Source organism: Arachis stenosperma, chromosome 2 (genome assembly GCF_014773155.1).
Source record: "Arachis stenosperma cultivar V10309 chromosome 2, arast.V10309.gnm1.PFL2, whole genome shotgun sequence".
Lineage (NCBI taxonomy): Eukaryota > Viridiplantae > Streptophyta > Magnoliopsida > Fabales > Fabaceae > Arachis > Arachis stenosperma.
Window position 1 is genome coordinate 113,838,964 of NC_080378.1, and position 22,104 is coordinate 113,861,067.

Genomic DNA, 22,104 nt, shown 5'->3' on the forward strand with positions numbered 1-22,104 from the left:
TCTTCTAAAAAAATTCTGAATGACAAAGTAATAGGAAATAAATTTTTAGATAAAGATAAATTCATTGCTTTCAAATATTAATAGCCTATTGTATTCCTTATATTATTTTTTTTAGTCCTGAATAAAACTTCCTTTTGTATATATATAGTTTTTCTTTCCTACTAAACCTTTTTAAATTATGCCAACGAGTGATTCAGCTTGGATTCACAAAATTCCAAGCAAATCTATCATTAAGATAACTCTATTCTAATCATGTTTGACATTACATATACAAATCTCTATAGCCTCTTTCATTAATCATTGTACAAGTTTGCTCGGTGATGCAAACAAGATTAGATTGTAACACTTAAAAGCCATGGACATTCCATATAAAAGAAGAAAATAAGAGAAAGACACACAATACAAAAGAATCTTGGTCCTAAACATTACAGAAACATGACCATTTTTACACTAATCCTTGAAAAATGTATCTATCGACATGCCTTTGTTCATATCTCACAAACATGTTAATTAACTCAATGCACAATTTACTTCTGTATTTCTCTTAATCAGAGGTCAAGAAATTGGTTAAAATTGAGTATTTAAGAATTCCCTTTACCCTCCCTATTCTTGTAATGAGAACTGCTGAGACAAGTTTAACCACTTAACCAGCAAGCGGATTAGCATGTATCGTGACTCGATTGAGCCTAATCTCGGCAAGTGGACGGTCCCCTGCTCCTGTTTGAGTCTGCACAACATAAATGTTAAGTATATATTAATAACCGTTTACCATGATTGCTTTTCTGAGTTGAGTTTTCTATCAAGCCAAGATGATATAAGTTGAAGGCTAAGCCTTAGCTTCTACAAGCAAATTTGCAGTGGCATAAGAATCAGGTACCTTCTCCATGAGATCAAGAACTTCAAATCCATGGATTACTCTGCCAAATACTGTATAAAGTCCATTTAAATGTGGCTGCTTTGCATATGTTATGAAGAACTGGCTTCCATTAGTGTTTGGACCACTGTTAGCCATTGACAATATTCCTCTTGCATTGTGCTGGAACATAGAAAAGGGCAATGTGTTGGCCATTGTAATCATGCTTTGAAGAGAAATGTCAATATATTAGCATTCAATATATAAATCACAAATGCCCCACTATGTTTATGTCAACTCCCAAAAAAACATGTCAAAACAGGTACCTATGGGAATTATCCGTGATGAAAATCTAAATGGAGACCCAAAACCCCAACAGGGATGGGAACTCCCCGTGAATAAACGGAGAAGGGGACGGGAACAGGGGCAGAGGTACCAAACCCAATGGATAGTGCTTAAATGGGGACTCACAAAATCCCCACGGGGAAGGGAATCCATCTCCACGGTTATTATTGGGATGGCAACGGATACCCGTGGGGGCAGGTACCCCTCTCATGCTCCCCATCCACGTTTATGAATATGCCCCCATTCCCGCCCCATCCCCATCACGGGTCCCCGATTAATTGTCTTTGCGAGAATGGCGGATACCCACGGGTATTCATGGGTATTGTCTTTAAAGTTTTTTTAAAACAATTTAACACAAAACTCATAAGTCATAACACAATCTTTCAAAAATTCAACAAAGTTTAACATAAAACAACAGAATCCAAAGTTCCAAACACAATTTAACATAATCTAATACAAATATTAAATATCCACCATGATAACCTATAACTTTTTATACAAGTGATGACATTTTAGTAAATTCCACCTTCCCGGGGATATTGCGAGTCCCCGTGGGTACCCTACCTCTACCCCCATCCCCGTCCCATCCCCATTTATTAGCGGGGCGGATTCCCTTCCTCGTGGGGATTTCATGAGTCCCCATTTAACCCCCCTCGCGGGTAATCCCCGTGGGTACCCGCTTCCATGGATATTTTTGTCATCCCTTTATGGGATGGCAACGGTCCCCGCCCCCCGCCTCCATTAAGAGAAATGCACCCCCGTCCCCTCCCCATCCCCATTTATTTGTCTCCGGCGGGAAGATGGATATCGGCAGGTATTCATGGATATTAATTGAAAATTTCGAAAATAATAATCTAAAAAAAAAAAACAACATAACATAATAATTAATAATCATAACATAAACCAATCCAACTTACACAACTATCCATAATACATTCATTATAAAAAAATAATACCATTTAAAAGAAAATAACATAAAGCTCCATCTTGTATTCTAATTTCCAAGAATTCAATTTATATAAATTATGGAGCATTTGGTAATTTCACATCTTGCGGAGATTTCACAAAAGTAACTGTATTTCAATTCTACAATATAACAACTATATTTCATACACCTAAACATTGAAGGTCTTGAAAAGCTAAGGGAAGCCAACTAGGTTATGACTTTTTCAAATATGATAAAAGTTGTAAGAAATAAGCCTTGAACAAGAAGAAATTACTTGAAGTAATGTTAACAAGTCACTTTGCACAAACTTTCTCCTATGGATCCTATTGATAACAGTATATCTCCATTGTAACCTTAATATCATCGAACATAGATGGTATTATCTATGTCCTTTGATAGGAAACACAAAAAATGAAGTACTTAGTAATGTTCGATTCATCATAAGATCACAAAATACGCCATTTCTACAACCGAATTCTATAGGTCCAACATTAGCATTGAGATTTAAACTCAAAACAAGTAAAACAGATTGACAGACATGAAGCAAAAGGAAAGCATAACACCAATGGCATAGCTTCACAGTAATTAGCACAGAGCCTGAATTTACCTTAAGAGATTCCCTAATCTCGTCATTGAATTTCTTTCCCCATATGCTGGTACCTCCTTTCCCGGTACCGGTTGGGTCTCCCCCTTGAATCATGAAACCTTTGATGTTGCGGTGAAATATAGTCCCATCATAATAACCACTCCCACACAATGCTAAAAAGTTCTGAAAAAAAAAAAAAAAACATAAAACCCATAATATTTGAAATTGTTAGGTCACAGCATCCTTCAACAAAAACAACCAATTATCACCTTCACCTCATGCAAGAACAAAATTGGCTATCCTTAAGTCTAAACTGTCATTATTAAACTTCACAAACACAAGTGACACAGAGGTAGTTTCATTCACAATAATCAATTTGTCTACTCTAAAAGCAAGTTAATAATCTTATTCAAATTAAAAGGATAAATTCCACTAACAACCTCTTAAATGATTGCGTGATATTACACACGACACCCATTGATTTGTCATGCCAATACTAACCTCCCCCTTAGGGAAGGTTTGATTCATGGAATATTTCTGCATTCTTGAAAATTTTGCATGGGAGAAAGAGTTTAATTTTGGTACATCGACGACGTAAAACTTTTTAGACACCTAGATAGTTGTCCAATCACATCCTTCTTTTATGGACGACCATTGATGGAGTAAATGTAAAAAGTAGAGACTTTTGCTACCATGAGGTTACATAATTGGATGATGCACGTATAAAACATCTTTACACTACATCAAAATTAAATTCTCGGAAAAAAATTCCGAAATAAGATTTTTAGTAGGTAAAAAGTAAAAAAAACCTCAGTATCGTGCTTAATTTACAAATAAAAGTCTGTATTGTGTAATATCACCTATCCTTATGAGAGAGTTCAGTGCAATCTACCCTTAAATAAATTGGCTACTTACTCTAAATTCTCTATCAGCAACTCGAAACTTGGAACTTGTTTATAGCAAAATAAGTATCAAATAGCATGAACCAGCAAATTGTGATTAATCTTACTAAAACTAAGACAGGAAAGGAACACAAATTGAAGGGGTTGAAAGGGTAGTTACCTCAGAAGTTTTTGGGACCTCATCACAGAAGATTTCGCACTTGATGTCTCCTAGATTTGTGTGCAGAGTCACCGACTGAAATAAACAGTTTCAACAACAACCAAAGTGAGTGAGATTCACATTCACATAATATATATAGCTATGCACGCACGCACGCAAGGTGTTCGACGAAAGTACTCCAAGTTATTACAACTCACCATTTTGTGTAAATTGTTTGAGAAGATGAAAATCACGGCAAAACGAGACCTGGGACTGGGAAGTTTTCAACTTTCAATGCGCTACGAACTATCAAGCGCTGGTGCTACTCCGATAGCCAGTCGCTAGATTCTTCTGGAACTAATATTCGATTTTTTTTTCATTTTTCTTTTTTGGACTTGTTTTTTGGACATATTCTTGTTTTTCTATTTTTGGGGGATGATTTGGGCTTCTCGTTTTCAGACTTCAGGCCCAATGTGACCAAAAAGTGAGTGACTTAAGACCCAAATAGAGGAAGCAAATTCTGTCAAAAACATGGAAACAAACTACCAAAAATTGCAAGTGGCGGTTGATAAAAAAAAAAAAGAATTGCAAATGGTGTTATTTCTTTCAATTTTTCAATTCTGAAAAAATAAAAAATTATCTTTTTTAGATTCTTATTAGTAATCAACAGAAGCAAAAGCAATAAGAAAAAAGTAATGTTATTTTGATAGATATAAAGTTTCATCCAAAAATGAAGGTGGCGGTTAAATAAAATTATGATTTTAATTAACATATTTTTTTTGGTGACTGATTTTAATTAACATATGATCACATTATAAAAGTTTAAAACTACTTTAGACTATCAACTATAGGAAATGATTTAATAATATTTGTCAGAAACTCCCACTTTTTTAATGCTAAAATGTTCACTTGCAATGAACCGAATACAATAAATGAATAATTAAATGTGTCTGAAATAAAAATTAATTAATGGGATCAAAATCTTGATAATGTTTATCTGTTCTGTACACTTCTGTTTTCCACTTTCTCTCTCACTTCACTTTCTATCTACAGTGTCAGTAGTGTACTGAGTAGAGTGAGTGAGTCATCACGGGAAATAAAGAAAGAACAACAAGTGCTTCTGTCACTTCTTTCTTTATGAAAAAACTACTTTTGATTTTAACATTTTCAATTGATACTGAAAAAAGAAAGAAAGATTTTAAAGGGGCACTTTTTTGGTTTCTCCTTTTCCTTATATGAATGTGACAATGGAAGCCAAGTCTCTTGAAGCTGTTCCCTCTTCACACAACACTTCTGGTTTCTTTTCTCTCCCACCCCATGTTGTTTTTTTGTGCTTTTTCTTTTCTTTGCTCACTTTTATGTGTTTTCTTCTGGTGTTTTTGTTGATTATTATATTTTCTAGGTGGACCCCAGAAGAAGATTGACATGGGACAAAAGATGGATGGTGGTAGTGGTGTTGGAGTGATCAAAGAAGAGAAGAAGAACACCACAAGTTTTGAAACACTGAAGAGAGCAGAAGAGGAAGAAGGAGGAACAATAAGAAAACCTGCTATGAACAAAGCATGGCAACAACAAGAAGAAGATAGGTGCTGTTGTTTATTGTTCACAGAAGCTCAAAGGCGTGAACTTCATCATCAAGTTCTTACCTTCAACTACTTTGCTTATAATCTCCCTCTCCCTCTTCCTCTTCCTCTTCCTCTCCCTCACCCTCATCATCACCTTGTGCTACCCTTTGGTTCTGGCTTTGGTGTTTTTCACAAGCAATTTCCAAGCTATATGTCAGGTTTGTAACTTTTTTGGAATATTTCTGATAAGGCCCTTTTCAATATATACATATATCTGTGTAAACCTATATATTATTTTTGGATATTTTTAGATTTAAGTTGGATTTGTTCTCCCAACTAGTGTTCTCTTTAGGAGTAGAATATGGTTGGTCACACTCATAATATGCCTCTATCATGATGTCACACCCTTGTTGGCAAGGTTTTCAAAATCTTGAATCAACTTAGTTTATAAGTTGAGTTTCACTATTCAAGTTTACTTTTCATGAATTTAGGTGAACTCTCGAGTTTGATTAGATTGCTTATAGGTATATGTCTATGTTATTTTGAACTTTTAGTTTCTTTCCCCTTTCCCCTTTTATTTATTCATTACCTTAATTTGGATGGTGGTTTATTAGTGTATCTCATGTTAGATTGTCTTGGAATGAATTCATTGTTTCATTGGGGCTTAATTAATGATAAAGTTTCGTTTTGTGCTTTTTATTTCAAGAATTTAGGAATAGTTTCAGGTTATGTTTGGTTTATAATTCGAAAACTATGGTTTATTCCAACCAAAATCACTACTTTCTATTCTAAGCCAAATCATGTTTTAAGACTAAAAAACATGTTAAAATGTAATATATCAATATGGTTTTGCCAAATTTGTTGCAATGAATTAAAATTCAGTTTGCACCTTCAAGTCACTATTTTAGGTGTGAAGACATTCTAACTTTGCTAATTTTTATGCTAAGAATGTGAGATTTTATGAAGACATTCTAAATTTGCTAATTTTGTTCCTTTCTGTGTTAGGAGAATACAATCACTACCAATGTTTTGACTATGGAAGTATGATGGATCCTGAACCGAATAGGTGTAGAAGAACCGATGGAAAGAAATGGAGGTGCAGCAAGAACACAGTACCTTATCATAAGTATTGTGAACGACACGTGCACAGAGGCCGGAACCGTTCAAGAAAGCCTGTGGAAACATCCAAAGTTGTTAACTCAAATCCGATAACAAAGCCTTGTAGCAAGCTACATACTACCGTAGCCTCAAACACAAAATCTGCTGTTTCAATTCCAACACCTAAGGTAACAAACTTTGGCAACAGGACATCGGTTGCTTCGGATAACAGAAGTAGCCGAGATTTATGCAAGAAAGATAGCCAGATCAAGAACTGTGTCGGCTACAGTATCAATGTTATGAGTAGTGGTAAAGGAAGTGTTACCAATGATGGTAATTGCATCTCTGCCGGCATAGGCTTCTCCCCAAGGAGTGTTCTCCAAGGTACTATTCGTGACTTCGCAACAACTTCTGTGACATATTTTTCAATATATTGTGTTGTTAGCTGCCATTAGACAACAAAGTGCACTTTGCTGGGACTTACCTAATCCAACAGCAGAGTAGTTGCGAACGCCGAGCATATGCACATATTTTTGCATGCCTTTGACATTTTTGCTTTGTTATTTGAGAATATTTGTCTTTATCTTAGTTTAGGATTAATTTCAATAGCACTAATTCTGATTTAGGACATCATCCAAATTATACATGTAAGAAATTAAGAACAAGACTAATCATGAGGTTGAAGTTTGTTCAGTAGAAAAGCTGATTTAACTTTGTTCCTTTTCTTTTACTGTGATTAAAGTTTCTGGTTGCAATAGTTCACACCACAACTACACAAACAGTACAGAGCTTGAACCAGGCAGGTGCCGGAGAACAGACGGCAAGAAGTGGCGGTGCAAGAGCGCTGTTCTCCCTGGTCAGAAGTATTGCACCACTCACGTGCACAGAGGAGCTAAAAGGCGTTGTTCCATAGATCATGTGCCAGTCACTACTACTCCTACTCCTACTCCTCGCTATGCCAATACCAATTCTCGGCCGATTTACTCTGCCGCGAACAGGACAACGATAACCGAAGCTCGGAAAACAGTTTGCACAGTTCCTAACACAAAACTTTCTATGTCAATCCCAGCAAGTGCACCATTGACACACAACAATGGGAAGAGTCCTAATAGGAGCAGTGACACAGACACCACCATCACTGACACCATCAATGAGTGTAGCCATGCTTCTTTCTAAGAAGCAGTGTTTCCAATTTCATGTATCTAAAACCTGTTTATTGCTTTTTGTATGAACAAGTTGGACTACTTATTACTGTTTAGGCATTTGAATCTCAGTTTTGTGTATAGTGTGAACAATGAGATCCTGATGTAGGGGATATCTGATGAATCAAATGTCTCACTTAAGCTTAAGCTTGTTCATTTGAATGATGTGAATTAAACATTTTCACTTAATCATCTTTTCTTGTATGGAATGTTTCTACCTTTGGTAGTATTAAACTATGATAACAATAGAGAAGTCTCACAGCTCACAAATTCAGCCTAATAGAATACACAAATTTAATTATAATTTTAGTCTTTATTATTATTTTATTTTTATCTTATCTTTATTTATCCTTATCTTATCTTGATTTGCTTTTATCTTTCCTAGATCAATGTTCTATATATATGTAGTTTTACTTTTGTAGTTTACAATTTCAATCAATCAACAATGAATAAAATTTTTTCATCTTTTCTTTTCTTTCCTTATTAAGTAGATAAAAGAATAAAGAAAAGAAAACTTTGAAATGAAATTTTGTGATATGAACAATAATTTGTCAACTTTGAACTGCTATAGTTGTAATGCATCTCTTCAACTGTTCAACATGACTGATTTTTCTGAAATCCTTATTCCACTAAAAATCATTCACTTAGCTACCCTCAGTATATCTGTAACAAAATTCTTTCTAATCAAATTAAATAAGATTAATCGACGAATTGGATACAGATAATTAAGGATTACTAGAATTCCTAACTCGCATTTTCTTATTTGATCTTTATCATTGTAAACTTAGAAGTATATATGTGAAGTCATAAATTTGTCTAAGGAGCTTTGAATTATTATTATGACTACAATTCATATCATAAGTAAAAATTTAAATTAGAAGGATTGTTATATATATATATATAAAGTTATATCAATAACATAGCAGTTTGGAATAACTTTCTTTAAAAAATATTTCTTATTTTTTAAAAATATTTTTTATCAAAAAAGTAATTTTGTCTTTAGATAAAAAGTTTAAGAAGTAATTTTAATTTTAATTTTTTTAATACACATTTCATTAAACTATTTTTAAAATTTAGTTTTCTCAGAAAACAACATATTGCTTACTTAAAATAAAAAACATTGCTTTTTTAGTTAGAAATATTTAAAAAAAAATCCTAATAAAACCTATATATTTATATAAAAATAGTTTCTAAATTCTTTCTTTCAAAGAAGTCAATCCAAATGATGATGAGAACAAATACTCTTCTCATTTTAAACTAACTATTTAAAAATAAAAATATATACATATTAAGAAAATAATAAATACGAACGTCTTTAAAACTATATCATTAGAAAAGTTGCTTTTCAATTAGTACCTATTTATAATTTATAATTTATGATTTATAATAAAAATTATTTTGTCATTAAATTTAGGGCATTATTAAAAAACAATTCATGTAAATTTAATTTTTAAAAAGATGCAATTAATTTCTTCGAAAGATAAGATATTATATCACTAGAAGATTATCATAAATAGAATAAAAATCATAAAAAAAAACGGTCAAACTGCAAAATCTTCCATTTTAATTAAGGAACCAAGATTTCTTAATTACCTTGTGTTCCAAGCAACTTCAAGAAACATAAACCTTTCACTTGATAGGGTTTTTCTATTTTCGTCTAATCAACAATTTTCTGTTAGTGTTGCATTCTACTGAGTACGATGTTGTGTGTTCCAAAGTCTTCAACTTTTGTTCCTCCCAAGAAATCTTCAGATGTTGCCAACAAAAGGGTATCCAAGAAAAGAGTTTTTTCCTCTTCAGAATTATCCAGCCATGTTGATGGATTCAACAACAACAACAACAACTGTAACAGAGTTGTTCTTGATTCTCGTGCCAACAAGAGAGCTAAGGTGGAAAAGAGTGAAGAAAATCCTTGGATGAAGAAGGATACTACTACTGATGCAGTAAAGGAACGTGAAGAGAAGAAGAAACAAAGTTCTTCGAGTATGGATGGATTCAAGAATATGCAGTGTTCAGTAATGCTGAAAAGGCTATTGGTTCATCCAGATGGAGTGTATTTCAAGAAAGGAAAGGCTTTGATGGATTTGGAGAGGGTTCAGCGAAAGCTATGGAACAATTTGTACAGAAAAACTGATCAATTTGCTGCTGATATCAGAATGGTGTTTCGCAATGTCATGTCTCAGTACCCCTCGGGGCATGAAGTTCATCTAACCGCAGCGAAGTTAAGCGATCTTTTCGAGACAAAGTGGAAGAATTTGGAGGGAAGATGGCTACCTGAGAAGGAAAAGGAGTTAGGGAAAGAAGAGCCAAAGCCAAATTCAAAGCCTTTGAAATCGAATGCAGGGGAGAAAAGGAAACATCTTTCTGGTTCAGATTTGTCAATTGCTATTGCCAAAGCTAAATTGATATTGGAGAAGAAGAAAACCAATGAAGCTGCACAACAGAACAGAGTTTTCTTGCAAAGGAAGAAACAGAGGGAGATGATGCAGAAGATGGAGAGAACAATTTTCTTTGATGATGCTTTCAAGTCCTTTCAGGATTTGGAAAACTTGTGTGGCCATTCACTGACACATTATTGCACAAAGGAAGATTCATTGTTGAAGAACCTCACAGGTTTGGTTCTTAGGGAAGAAGATTTTGAAGACGACAACTTTCTTAGTGAGGATTTGGAAGAAGGAGAAATTTTCTGATATTGTTCAATTTTAATTTTTGAGTAGTATTTGATTGTACTTAATTTGGAATTGAGTTGAAACAATTGTAAGTATTATTATGTTAGCATCAATGACATTGTTTATATGTTTATATTCATCAACGTTACTCTTATTATAAAGCTATCAATTGGAGGCCATTAAGCACATGCAACTGAGTTGCCTCAAATATTTACACATCTCACGTTATTCCTCCTACATATGGTTTCCACTTTCCAGTGAGTGCTATTCCCCCATCTTCAAATCAGCTACAGCGAGAAAGTGGTGAGCTCTGAAGCATTCATGAATACAGCGAGTGTGTGAAGAGCCTCCCAAAGGAAGGTTGGAGTCTCTCACACTTAGATGTTGGAATGCAAGGGACTTGCCCACCTCACCTCCCTCCAAACTTTAACTATCCTGTTTTATAATAATATATATTTGAATGTATTTAGTAAGAAAATGTGATAAATTTAAACTTATTTGAAGGAGTTTTTGCTAATTGGTATGAGAGATTAAGAAATACCGAGAAATAAAGTCTTATGTAGCATGCATAAGTAGGGCAAATAATGTAGTAGTAAGATTGTTAACATGTATAAGTTGTAAAATTTCAATATTTGTAAATAAAAATGATCATAATTATTATTATTATTATGACACTTTTAATATATATATTTATTGTATTTAATTAGTATTTTAATGTTTTAATTGAATAATAATACATAGGAATTTTTTCTTTTATTTTTTTTTAAATCTTTTACTAAAAGACGATTGGTTGATTTTCAAATTTTGCCAGGTAAGCAAAATTACTGACATGGCATCGTTAGAAAGAAAAATATGTCTTAAACACAATATAGAAAAACTTAGGTATCAAACTTTTATATATAAGAATAGATAGATAGATAGATAGATAGATAGATGCTATATCAAAGTCTGTTTTGTATAATTGTTGCGATGTTTTTGTTGATTCTTGATGTTCAAATAATAAGACTCTAGGCATCTATAAGGAACCAAAACACATGCATCTAGCAAAGATATCAAACTATAAGCTATGCTCTAACTTAAAACATTCTTATCACTGAAGATGATTGTTTTGTGCTGCTTGGAAACTTCTTTGCAGAAAAAATTAGAAGACTAGCAAAAGACACGGATTCATCATTCATACAAATACATGATTAATGAATATTTGAGACACTACACATTTCATTCCAAAGAGCATTTTCAGAAACAAGCATTGCACTCTATGAATATGATTCTATGCACTTGCATATCTCAGAAACATGTTTAGTGATGTGCACTGACTGCACTATCAAAGTGATTCTATGAATCAAAAGTCAAGTACTCATAGTCACTAGTCAGTATGTATAGAATTGCCTGTCTAATCCCTATTTATGTTAAGGTAAAAGGGAAAAATACAAGATTCAATTTCTTTAGAGTGAACTTGATCAGGTTAAATATCAATAGCAAAATACATCACAAATTCCAGTTTATTTTGGAATTTGCTATTCCTGATGCCAGTCTCCTTGCCTTGCTTTGCTCCCTTTCAAAACTTTCATTTGCAATCCAATAAACTCTGCCATGTTACAAATATCCTCAGATTCTGGGTGCGACTTATCCCCGGAAGAGAAACCATGCAAATACAATGAATTAATACCACCAACGTCCACCCAACTAAACCCAACTTCCTTCTTCACTCCCCTCTCTCTCATAAGTTTCCTCACTTCAGCTACTTTTTCCCATTTCCCTTTCTCAGCGTATAAGTTCGCCATTAATACATACGAACCTGAACTCGCAGGATCCATTTCAACCAACCTATCAATAACCCTCTCAGCCATCTCTATATTCCCATGTATTCTACAAGAACCAAGCAAGCTTTGCAACACTGACAATCTAGGTCCTCCTGGAATCTGGTGCATCAACTCTTCTGCCTCATTTAGCAGTCCTGCGCGACCTAACATGTCCACCATGATAGAATAATGTTCTGGAGTTGGTTCAATTGAATGTTCTTTCACCATGGAGTCAAAGACTCTATGGCCTACATCAACCATGCCTTTTCTACAACATGCAGCTAAAACGGAAAGGAAAGTGATGGAGTCAGGAATGGTTCCTTCACTCTCCATCTCCTTAAACAAACTCATCACTGACTCATAGTCCCCATGTCGAGCATAGGCTGATACTATTGCAGTCCAAGCAAACTCACTTTTTCTAGGTGTCTCATCAAATACTCTGTGAGACTCGGCTATGCTCCCACGCTTGCCATACATGTCAAGCAGAGAACCTGAAACAATCGGATCAGTGTCTAACCCACGTTTGATCAATTCCGAATGGCATCGTTGCCCATGTTTCAAAGATATATCCTCAGCAGCAGCAATAGCATTTAAGACACTGCCAAAAGTGTATTGGTTTGGTTTTACCTCATTCACTGCAGCCAAAAATGTAAGGAAAGCATCTTTGAATAAGCTATTCTGAGCATACCCTGAAATTAATGAATTCCATGCTATTATCTCTCTATGGTTAACCTCCTCAAAAATTTTCTTCGATTCTTGAACAGATTCAAACTTGGCATACATGGTAATAAGGCTATTGGAGACATTTGGTTCCGACAAGAAGCTGCTTTTGACGCATAATCCATGAATCATTTCACCTTCCACCACCAGATTATTGAGTGTAATAGAATGCAATAGTCCTATAAATGTAATATCATTTGGATATACACCATCTTTTCTCATCTCATTGAAGAGAGACACTGCATCCTCTTCTTCAATTGAAATCATTGTCGTCCAAGAGACTACATTGCGATTATTCATCAGCTGAAAAACTAGTTTTGCATCTCTGCCGACCTCACACTTCAAATAAGTCGAGATCAACACATTGCAAACCGAAACATGTGTTCCATACCCCACTTTAAGTGTCAAACCATGTATCTGCCTCCCTAGCTCTAAGTTTTTCATATAACCACAAGCTGAAACTGCACCCGTAAACGAGACATGGTCAAGGGACATCCCTTGCCTAACCATGCTAACAAACAGTGAAACTGCTTCCAGCCCATAACATTCCCCCTCTTGAGCATAACCCGAAAGCATTGCACTCCATGAAACCAAATCCTTCCGGGGCATCTCATCAAACACCCTCCTAGCCTCAGCTAAACTCCCTGACCTTGAATACATGGTTATCAGAGCATTCCCTACGAAAACTTCACAATTAAATCCAAATTTTGCAACAAGAGAATGCAATTGGCTCCCAAAACAAAACCCATGATCACCCCAACAAAAGGCAAGAGCAGTGGTGTATGTCACAGGATCAAACACGATCCCATTTGAATGCATAGAACAAGCAAAACTCAAAGCATCTATGTTCTCCTCAAACCCTGAAAGCACAGTGTTCCAAGAAACAATGTCAGGGCAACTCAAATTCTCAAACACACGCAAGGCCTTCCGAAAATTCCCTGACTTGCAGTACATCTTCATCAGCGAATTTGACACGGTGACCAACGAAATGAACCCGCTGGACACTGCAAAACCATGGAGTTGGCACCCAAGTTTCAGCTCTCCTTGACAAGCCTTGAGAGCCAAGGCAACACCGACCTCATCAACACAGTCGAGCGAACACAGCTGGAACTGGGTCTTGAATACAAACAGGGCACGAAAGGGAAGGTTGTTGTGCAAAAGGGTAAGCATGGAACGCTTAACCCATGCAACTTTTGAGTGAGGAATATGATCGAACACCTGGTGTTCATGTTTGAGTGAGTGTAAAAACTTCGACCCATGTTTGAATAATGATTGTAATGGCAACCGTTGCAGGATCTTGAAGGAAACCTGGGAGTGTAACATGAGAGTACTAATTGGTATGCATAAACTAAAACCAAGTTCATTATATGTCTTCCAACCTGAAACTCGAGCCAAAACAACTGACAATCTATAATGACTAAGAACTGAGATTAAAAGTAACAGAGAGTTATTGTGGAAAGAAGAAAATACTAAAACAAAATGGCGTCGCCCGGACTCGAACCGGAGACCTTCAGTGTGTTAGACTGACGTGATAACCAACTACACCACGACACCTTTGCTGTAAATGTCTCTAATTTTTATTAAATTATTAATGTAGGATTGATCAATTGCGATTGACTAGATTTGATTATTTTATTTAGATCGAACTATTTCATTACAACATAAATCTCATATTATATTTTTCAATCATGCTTTATGCAGTGAAAATCAACTACTATATAAAATATATGTTGAAATGCAAAATATACATTAAAATATGCAAAATAATACATGTATATACACATAAATATATGATGATTATTTTTTGTATATATCTTTTTATGATGATCAAATTTTTAGATCTTAATTAAAGAGAAAGCAATTAAAGTATATAAAAAATGAACATTCAGATTGCCATTGAACAATTATATTAAATTTAGGGTAAAGTATATTTTTTGTCTTTGAAATTTGACAAAAGTTCTAAAAATACTCCTAAGTTTTATTTTGTTTCAATTTTGTCCTAAAAGTTTTCAATTTGCATCAAATATACTCCTGACGGCTAATTTTTCAAAAAATTTAAGACCAATTTAACAACAATTTCATAAGAACAACGCTCAACACAAGCAAATCAAGCATAATTTTCATGCATTATTGTTAGATTAGTCTTAATTTTTTTTGAAAATTTAACCGTCGATAGTATATTTGATGCAAATCGAAAACTTTAGGACAAAATTGAAATAAAATAAAACTTAATAATATTTTTAAAATTTTTACCGAACTTTAAGGACAAAAAATATACTTTACCCTTAAATTTATTTACGCAAATTGTAGAGTACACAAGTACTTCTTTTGTGATTTTAATTGGTATTGATCTAAATTGTTTACTATCATGTAGGGATCAACAACTAAAATAATGTCCCACTAAGTCTAACTTCCGATTTCTATTAAGAAAAAGATAATAGTAATAACTCATTATTACTCTAGTCAGAAGCATTTCCAATCCAACATTCATTCATGCTTGATTCGGTGTTTGTGTATGGAAAGAGGCGGATTTTAATTCTGTCGATTCATGGAGAATAACCTGTTTAACTTGTGAGTTCAATGTATGTCTCCGGTTTCCACCTTAGTCTGCTTGCTAATTAATGCTTATGAGAAATCATTTGAAAATACGGTTAAAAAGATGATAATATTCAACATGTTTAATACCAAACAGTCCAAACTTATAAAATACTAATTTTGTATAAGCTGCTTCTCAATTCATAATGAAATAACGAGATTGTATCCATAAAACACTAGAAAACGCTGCATTCACACGTAACATGGAGTTATAAGCATATGTTCCCACATCAAAAAATTCTCATTAGTTATTGTGATTGAAGATGATTGTTTTGTTCTGCTTGGAAATGTTTCTCTAGGAAAACATAGATGACCAACTTAGCCAAAGGTAAAAGATTCATACAAACACATGATCAATGAACATTTGTGACACAGGCCCATTTTGCTCACTCCAAATTGCCTGTGGAGTTATTTTTCCAACAATGACAAAGTGCATAGTTTCATTCCAATGTACATTTTTTTTCGAAAGCTTGCTGCTCTTTGCGACACATGTCAAATTCGTTTGTGCGGTAGTACATGCAGCCAACATAGTCATCCATCTCCTTTGTGCACTTTTGGTGTAGATCCCTGAGACTGCAGAAAATTCATTGAATTAGTGCCACTTAGAAATCATTACAAAAAATATGCATTGCTTGTGAAGAGAGGGATTGCATTATGCAACCGTAATTAGATCATAAAGGTCTCCTCTTTTCACCGAAAGCACTCCTTTCAAAGGCCAAGGAATCATCCAATGAAAACTTCAGTAAGGTATTTACTATTATTTATCACAGTTCACATGTAAAATAAATTCAAAAGAAACAGGAGTATCGTAAGCTGTGACATCTGGAAATAAACAGAGTAATTCCAAGTGCCAGCAGGAGGTAGAGACTCATAATAGGAATAAAACATATGGTACTTCCAAACATGGCTCACAATTTCAATTATAACATGTGACTAAAAGGACTAATTGTGAATAAATTTGCATGAAATACATATTTGGAGGTGAAACAAGGGTAAAAACTAGCAGTAGACAAAGATGATGATGAACCCTCATGACAAATAGTATGAAAACAAGCACCTCAGTTAGAATTGAAATCTATATCTCTGTTGCCAACATATTGAAACTAAGATTTCAAACATCCTACGCTCTGGTCCATATCTAAATTACAATTTTATACTCAAAGCGAATCAATTAAAATTTTTCATATGAACTATTCCAAAAATCCAACAATCTGATAGAATCGGTCAACCGGAAACATGCCAAAATCAGTCTATTTAAGATAAGGTCATAAGCACTCAACAAAAAATGTCGACATTTTGAGAAAGTTCAGCAAGATATGTATCACTTTTTGGATTGAATAAGTTAATATAATCCATCCAACAGTCAACAAGAATGTCAGCATCTTTCTTAGCCAATAAGTTATGAGTGTAGAATTTTCAATAAAGATTGCATTCGATGAATGTCTTACAAGTTACTAGCTAAGGTCCGACACGACAGATTCATTAAGCTAATCGCCCCATCCATGACTTGTAATCAACCCGTAAGAAGCAGTTAAAAAACTATGCCAATACAAATTGGTGTGTAAGAATATTTACTATTATAATTCCATCCTCTCAAACACCAAAAACACATTCTACACAACTAACTGCAGTCTCTTGAGACAAACATAAACAGCACAATAACTACAGTTTCCAACACCAGAAACTCTCTCATTGCTACTCTAGCCACCTAATGTTTCTCTTTTTTTTTTTTTCCAGCTAAATGATACACATTGAATAAATGGTTCCATTTATCATTTCAAAACCATAAGATCATAAACATAAAATCCAACAAAAAGAAAATAGAAAAATGCATAAATTTTTCAGCAAAATATAAAAAAAAAAAGAAGAAAAACTCACAGGCCAAGGACGCAGCGAGTGACGTCACGCCCTTTATCGAGACACTTTTCAGGGTTCTGATCCTTCTTCTTGCATTTGAGAAACTCCACGTTCTCTGCTTGGCATCTTACCCCAATGTGCTTCGATGCCGCCATCAAAACCGATGATGTCGGGATCGGGTTTCCAGCTGCATCTACCGCACTCGCCATATCCGAATTCTGTTTGGTTCCCGAGAAAATGAAAGAAAACCACTGAGAAATGGAAAAATCGGAGGAAAAAATGGAACTTTTAATTGGAAACATGAAATCAAATTGAGATTAGAGGAGCCTCTACCTTGAATTTGAGTAATTTGAAGTCGTATTTGTGAATTGAGGAAGGAGAGAACAGAATGAAGATTAGGGCAGTGCTCTTGTTGTAAGTGGGGAGCGGATCCTCTGCAGTGTAAAAAACTGGATGGTGTTAATGGTTGAATCTTGTCCGTCTAAATTTTTTTTAAAAAATCAACTGTCAAGATTGAAAGAGATTTATTTTTAATTCTCTCTCCTTTAGCTTCATGACTTCTCGTCTGATCTTTTCATAGACTGTCTCCATGAAATCCAATGCTATAAATAATTATTCAGATTATAATGTTTTTTTTAATTTAATTTGTTATCATTAATCTTTGAATAAACTTTATCAGAAACGATTTCATTTGTTTGGAAAAATACTTCACGTAATTTAATTTCAACTTATTTACTCTCTCTCCGTATATTTTTATTACCTAAAATAATATCCTGTAAATTCAATTGTAAAAAAAAAAGATTGTTTCAGAAGATTGATAAAAAATTTGTTTTAGAAACTCAAACTTAAATTTTTTCATGAACATTTCAACAAATATCTATCTCTGATAGAAACTTGTTTTCTTTATTTACAAAAAATTGTTTTTGGTTGAATTATTTTGTAATTAAAAAATAATAACAATTATTTTATTGTTGACAATGAAAAAGAAAAAAAAAAGAAAAAAGTAGAAGAAGAAGTTGGATATAAAAAATAGATTTTTTTGTTGAAAGACATAATTATTAAAAAAATAACGAGTTGCATCAACAAAAAACCAAATCAATATAAGAAATTCAAAGAGAGCCTTAAAATGAAGATGTAAATTTCTCTCCTTTTTCTTTTTTATTTTTAGTAATAGTGTAATTCTCTTTTAATCTTAACAGTTGATTTTTTTAAAAGAATTTGGATAGATAAGATTCAACAATTGAGATAATCCAGTCTTTTCTTTATTGGAGAGGATCCGCTCCCTTGTAAGTGGAGTGGGAGTAGAGTCCCTCTGAATAAGGTAGAAATGCTAAAATGCGTCGTAATTATATAATATTAAATGTTATGAACCAAAAAGTATATTTTACATTATTATGAAGGAAATAAACCATAAAATTCATGAATTCAATTTTGATGCATTATTAGTGTATAATAATTTTACACGTGCATCTAATTACATAACGTTATATAATAAAAAATAATTATTATTTTTATTGACCGCTTGAATAGTAGATTGCACGATTGTCAGTGCATCAAAATTAAATTTAAATTTTATTTCTTATTATTATTAGAGTAAAGTATATTTTTTGCGATTTCTTTCAAAAATACTCCTAACGTTTAGTTGCATCCAATTTTGTTCCTAACGTTTTCGATTTTAATCAAAATTATTCCTAGATGTTAACTCTATGTAAAATGTCAAGGATAAAATTGAAAACTTCTAAGAATAGTTTTGACACATAAAAAAAATTAGGGACAAAATTGAATGAATCTAAAATGTTAGGGACAAAATTGAATAAAACATTAACTCTCATACCACCATCCTCCCTCTTTTCTTTTCTTCCATTCTCCTTCTTCACCCTCTTTCTCACAGCCCTTCTTCTTTCTTCGTGAACCCACCACCGAGCCATTTGTTGGGAATAATACACCATTCTCCCTTGAGAAAACACCTTTGACAGAGAAATAAAATAGACACAATCACAACACAAGAATTTAACGTGGAAACTCCAATTACCAGAGAAAAAACCACGGCCGTTGTCAAATGACAACCAGAGAATATCACTATGTGAAAATTGTTACAACACATAGACTTCTTACTCTCTAACACCGGCACCCCAGTACACCCACACTCTCTCAAAGCAAATATCTAACTACACCTCACAACACTCTCTAATCAAAGAGTACAGAGGAAAAGAAAAATCAGATACAAGCTTAAAGTGTTTCTGACTGGTGCGAAAACAAATGGAGAACTTAGCCTCATATTTATAGCCTAGGCCACCCACTCCATTTGCTATCCTAAGCAATGTGGGACTAATTCAACCAAATCCTAACAATCTCCACCTTGATTGAAATAGTCACACATCTTCAGCTTCCATTGTCAACACCGACAATTCTTTGCTGCCATTGTCTATACCGACAATCATAGTTCAGAGAACTATCATACTCCACCATGAAAGTATACTCACTTGGAATTAGACCACTCCAAGCATTTCGCCTTGGTACAGATCGAAACCTTGCTGAAAATTCATGGTGCAACTTCCAAATTGGCTTTTCCTGGAAGTTCTTCAGCCATCGACCTAACTCCGCCACACACCTTGCATCTCAACGCCAACCAATGCCCGTGTACAATTGTGGACCCGATTGCCACAACTTATCCTTATCCATGGCAGTGCGGTAATACCATGAGGATACTTCTTGTCTTCTAGAGAACATCATCTTCTCTCATAGAGAGAGCAATATTGCAAGTATCAGATTGAGAGTCTTTTTCTGAAACCGCATTACCTGGACAATTTCTCCTTACATGCCCAGGCTTTCCACATTTCCAGCATGTTACACTCCTTCCACGATTTCCTTTTCCATAATTGTCACTTCTAGCTACAAGCGCCAAATCTGATGAAGTGCTACCCTCATTTTTCACTCTTCTTTCTTCAGCAATGAGCTTACTGGCAACTTCTTCAAAATTCAGAGTTTCCTTCCCATACATTAAAATATGTTTAATATACTCATAGGAAGAATGAAGAGACAATATGAGCCTCAGTGCCTTATCTTCATCATCAATTTTCACTCCAATTGCCTCTAATTCAGAGACAATACCATTGATAGCACTAAGATGGTCAGAGATTTTCACATTGTGATCCATGCGTAGATTATGGAATTGCTCCTTCAATAACAACCGATTTGAGATGCCCTTTGCCTGATACAACCCTTTGAGTTTATCCCAAAGTTCCTTGGCTGTTTTCATTCCTTGCACATTTGCAAGAACATTCTTAGCCAAACACAGGCGAATAGCACTTGCAGCTCTCAAATCTAGTTCCTCCCAATCTTCATCCTTCATACCAGAGATCCTCTCCTTCAACGCCTTGTGCAAACCTGATTGTATCAACACATCCTTGACTTGTATTTGCCACAAGCCAAAATTGATTCTTCCATCAAATTTCTCTATTTCAAGCTTCACAGCACTTGAATATCCTGACATTGTTGCAACCGTATACTGGAATAGTATAACTCAACTGTAGACCGTGCACTAGGAAGGGTCCCCAGGAAAGAGAGGTGGGTCACAATGGACACACTTAAATACCAAGTCTTTCCTTAGCCAGAACCTTTCCAAACTGCACTCTCACAGTGTCACACTGCCTTCCAGCAACAACAACAGCAACCAAAGATCAACCTCAAGCCACAGGACAAAATTCTTTTCTGATGTGGAAGGTCAGACTAGGCTGCAACCACAGAGCATACTAAGAATAAATCCCACCGAACCGAAGCTCTGATACCACTTGTTGGGAATAATACACCATTCCCCCTTGAGAAAACACCTTTGACAGAGAAATAAAATAGACACAATCACAACACAAGAATTTAACGTGGAAACTCCAATTACCGGAGAAAAAACCACGGCCGTTGTCAAATGACAACCAGAGAATATCACTATGTGAAAATTGTTACAACACATAGACTTCTTACTCTCTAACACCGGCACCCCAGTACACCCACACTCTCTCAAAGCAAATATCTAACTACACCTCACAACACTCTCTAATCAAAGAGTACAGAGGAAAAGAAAAATCAGATACAAGCTTAAAGTGTTTCTGACTGGTGCGAAAACAAATGGAGAACTTAGCCTCATATTTATAGCCTAGGCCACCCACTCCATTTGCTATCCTAAGCAATGTGGGACTAATTCAACCAAATCCTAACAATCTCCACCTTGATTGAAATAGTCACACATCTTCAGCTTCCATTGTCAACACCGACAATTCTTTGCTGCCATTGTCTATACCGACAATCATAGTTCAGAGAACTATCATACTCCACCATGACTATTCATTGCCTTCTCTAAGTATGTAATCAACATATGTTTCAACTCTTTTTCTTTCTGCTCCTTTATTCAAATGACAGAGAAAACCGCATTGGGTGTTTGAATTTCTTAAACTAATAAAGACATCATATTTGATCTGGGGAGCATGGGATGTAACAAAAGAAACCGAAAGATGAGTGATTTGATGTGAATTGCCTTCATAATGATCAGAACCAACTATTGAACAACTTGGGCTTGTTGTTCGTCATAATCTAGAATATTCACCTGCATAACTAAGTAATATATGTAATTACTGCATAACTCATTTAGATTCCCATGAATTATTTTTATTACCTCTAGAATAGTTGAGTAATACTATATGTAAACTGCATAACTAGTTTAGATTCTCATTCAAAATTCGTTCGAAACCAAGAAAAATTTTTATTTAGAATTTTCTAGGAAATATTACTACACCCAAAGAATAGACCACTTCAACTATAACCCTGATAGCTA

At 34.5% G+C, this 22,104-nt stretch overlaps 5 protein-coding genes and 1 non-coding gene across 6 annotated transcripts; 2 read left to right on the top strand and 4 right to left on the bottom strand.

Moving 5' to 3' along the window:
- Positions 1-269: 269 nt before the first annotated feature.
- LOC130961533 (peptidyl-prolyl cis-trans isomerase CYP18-1) lies at positions 270-4,152 on the bottom strand. Its single transcript, XM_057887467.1, has 5 exons — positions 3,990-4,152; positions 3,793-3,867; positions 2,752-2,913; positions 878-1,036; positions 270-727 (listed from the first exon to the last, which is right to left on the bottom strand). The coding sequence occupies exons 1-5, from the start codon at positions 3,990-3,992 to the stop codon at positions 644-646; spliced, it is 483 nt and encodes a 160-aa protein (XP_057743450.1). The 5' UTR covers positions 3,993-4,152; the 3' UTR covers positions 270-643.
- Positions 4,153-4,924: 772 nt separating this feature from the next.
- LOC130960729 (growth-regulating factor 9-like) lies at positions 4,925-7,906 on the top strand. Its single transcript, XM_057886184.1, has 4 exons — positions 4,925-5,067; positions 5,174-5,554; positions 6,342-6,818; positions 7,177-7,906. The coding sequence occupies exons 1-4, from the start codon at positions 5,007-5,009 to the stop codon at positions 7,608-7,610; spliced, it is 1,353 nt and encodes a 450-aa protein (XP_057742167.1). The 5' UTR covers positions 4,925-5,006; the 3' UTR covers positions 7,611-7,906.
- Positions 7,907-9,336: 1,430 nt separating this feature from the next.
- On the top strand, positions 9,337-10,326 carry LOC130963480 (transcription factor GTE12-like). Its single transcript, XM_057889592.1, has one exon. It carries the CDS (start codon positions 9,337-9,339, stop codon positions 10,324-10,326), a length of 990 nt encoding a protein of 329 aa, XP_057745575.1.
- Positions 10,327-11,561: 1,235 nt separating this feature from the next.
- LOC130962164 (pentatricopeptide repeat-containing protein At4g32430, mitochondrial) lies at positions 11,562-14,231 on the bottom strand. Its single transcript, XM_057888282.1, has one exon. The coding sequence runs from the start codon at positions 14,148-14,150 to the stop codon at positions 11,823-11,825; it is 2,328 nt and encodes a 775-aa protein (XP_057744265.1). The 5' UTR covers positions 14,151-14,231; the 3' UTR covers positions 11,562-11,822.
- Positions 14,232-14,307: 76 nt separating this feature from the next.
- TRNAV-AAC (transfer RNA valine (anticodon AAC)) lies at positions 14,308-14,381 on the bottom strand. The gene has a single exon. It is a non-coding gene; the product is annotated as a tRNA-Val (tRNA).
- Positions 14,382-15,642: 1,261 nt separating this feature from the next.
- LOC130960318 (NADH dehydrogenase [ubiquinone] 1 alpha subcomplex subunit 8-B) lies at positions 15,643-17,707 on the bottom strand. Its single transcript, XM_057885694.1, has 3 exons — positions 17,613-17,707; positions 17,301-17,497; positions 15,643-15,995 (listed from the first exon to the last, which is right to left on the bottom strand). The coding sequence occupies exons 2-3, from the start codon at positions 17,486-17,488 to the stop codon at positions 15,863-15,865; spliced, it is 321 nt and encodes a 106-aa protein (XP_057741677.1). The 5' UTR covers positions 17,489-17,497; positions 17,613-17,707; the 3' UTR covers positions 15,643-15,862.
- Between the last annotated feature and the right edge of the window lie 4,397 nt (positions 17,708-22,104).

Coding starts and splice junctions, on each gene's coding strand:
- LOC130961533 (XM_057887467.1), bottom strand. Junction 2,914..3,792: donor AGGTCCCAAAAACTTCTGAG/GTAACTACCCTT, acceptor TTTTTTTTTCAG/AACTTTTTAGCATTGTGTGG. Junction 1,037..2,751: donor AGATTAGGGAATCTCTTAAG/GTAAATTCAGGC, acceptor TCTATGTTCCAG/CACAATGCAAGAGGAATATT.
- LOC130960729 (XM_057886184.1), top strand. CDS start 5,007: ATGAATGTGACAATGGAAGCCAAGTCTCTTGAAGCTGTTCCCTCTTCA. Junction 5,555..6,341: donor ATTTCCAAGCTATATGTCAG/GTTTGTAACTTT, acceptor TTTCTGTGTTAG/GAGAATACAATCACTACCAA. Junction 6,819..7,176: donor CCCAAGGAGTGTTCTCCAAG/GTACTATTCGTG, acceptor CTGTGATTAAAG/TTTCTGGTTGCAATAGTTCA.
- LOC130963480 (XM_057889592.1), top strand. CDS start 9,337: ATGTTGTGTGTTCCAAAGTCTTCAACTTTTGTTCCTCCCAAGAAATCT.
- LOC130962164 (XM_057888282.1), bottom strand. CDS start 14,150: ATGTTACACTCCCAGGTTTCCTTCAAGATCCTGCAACGGTTGCCATTA.
- LOC130960318 (XM_057885694.1), bottom strand. CDS start 17,488: ATGGCGAGTGCGGTAGATGCAGCTGGAAACCCGATCCCGACATCATCG. Junction 15,996..17,300: donor ACTCGCTGCGTCCTTGGCCT/GTGAGTTTTTCT, acceptor AATTTTCTGCAG/TCTCAGGGATCTACACCAAA.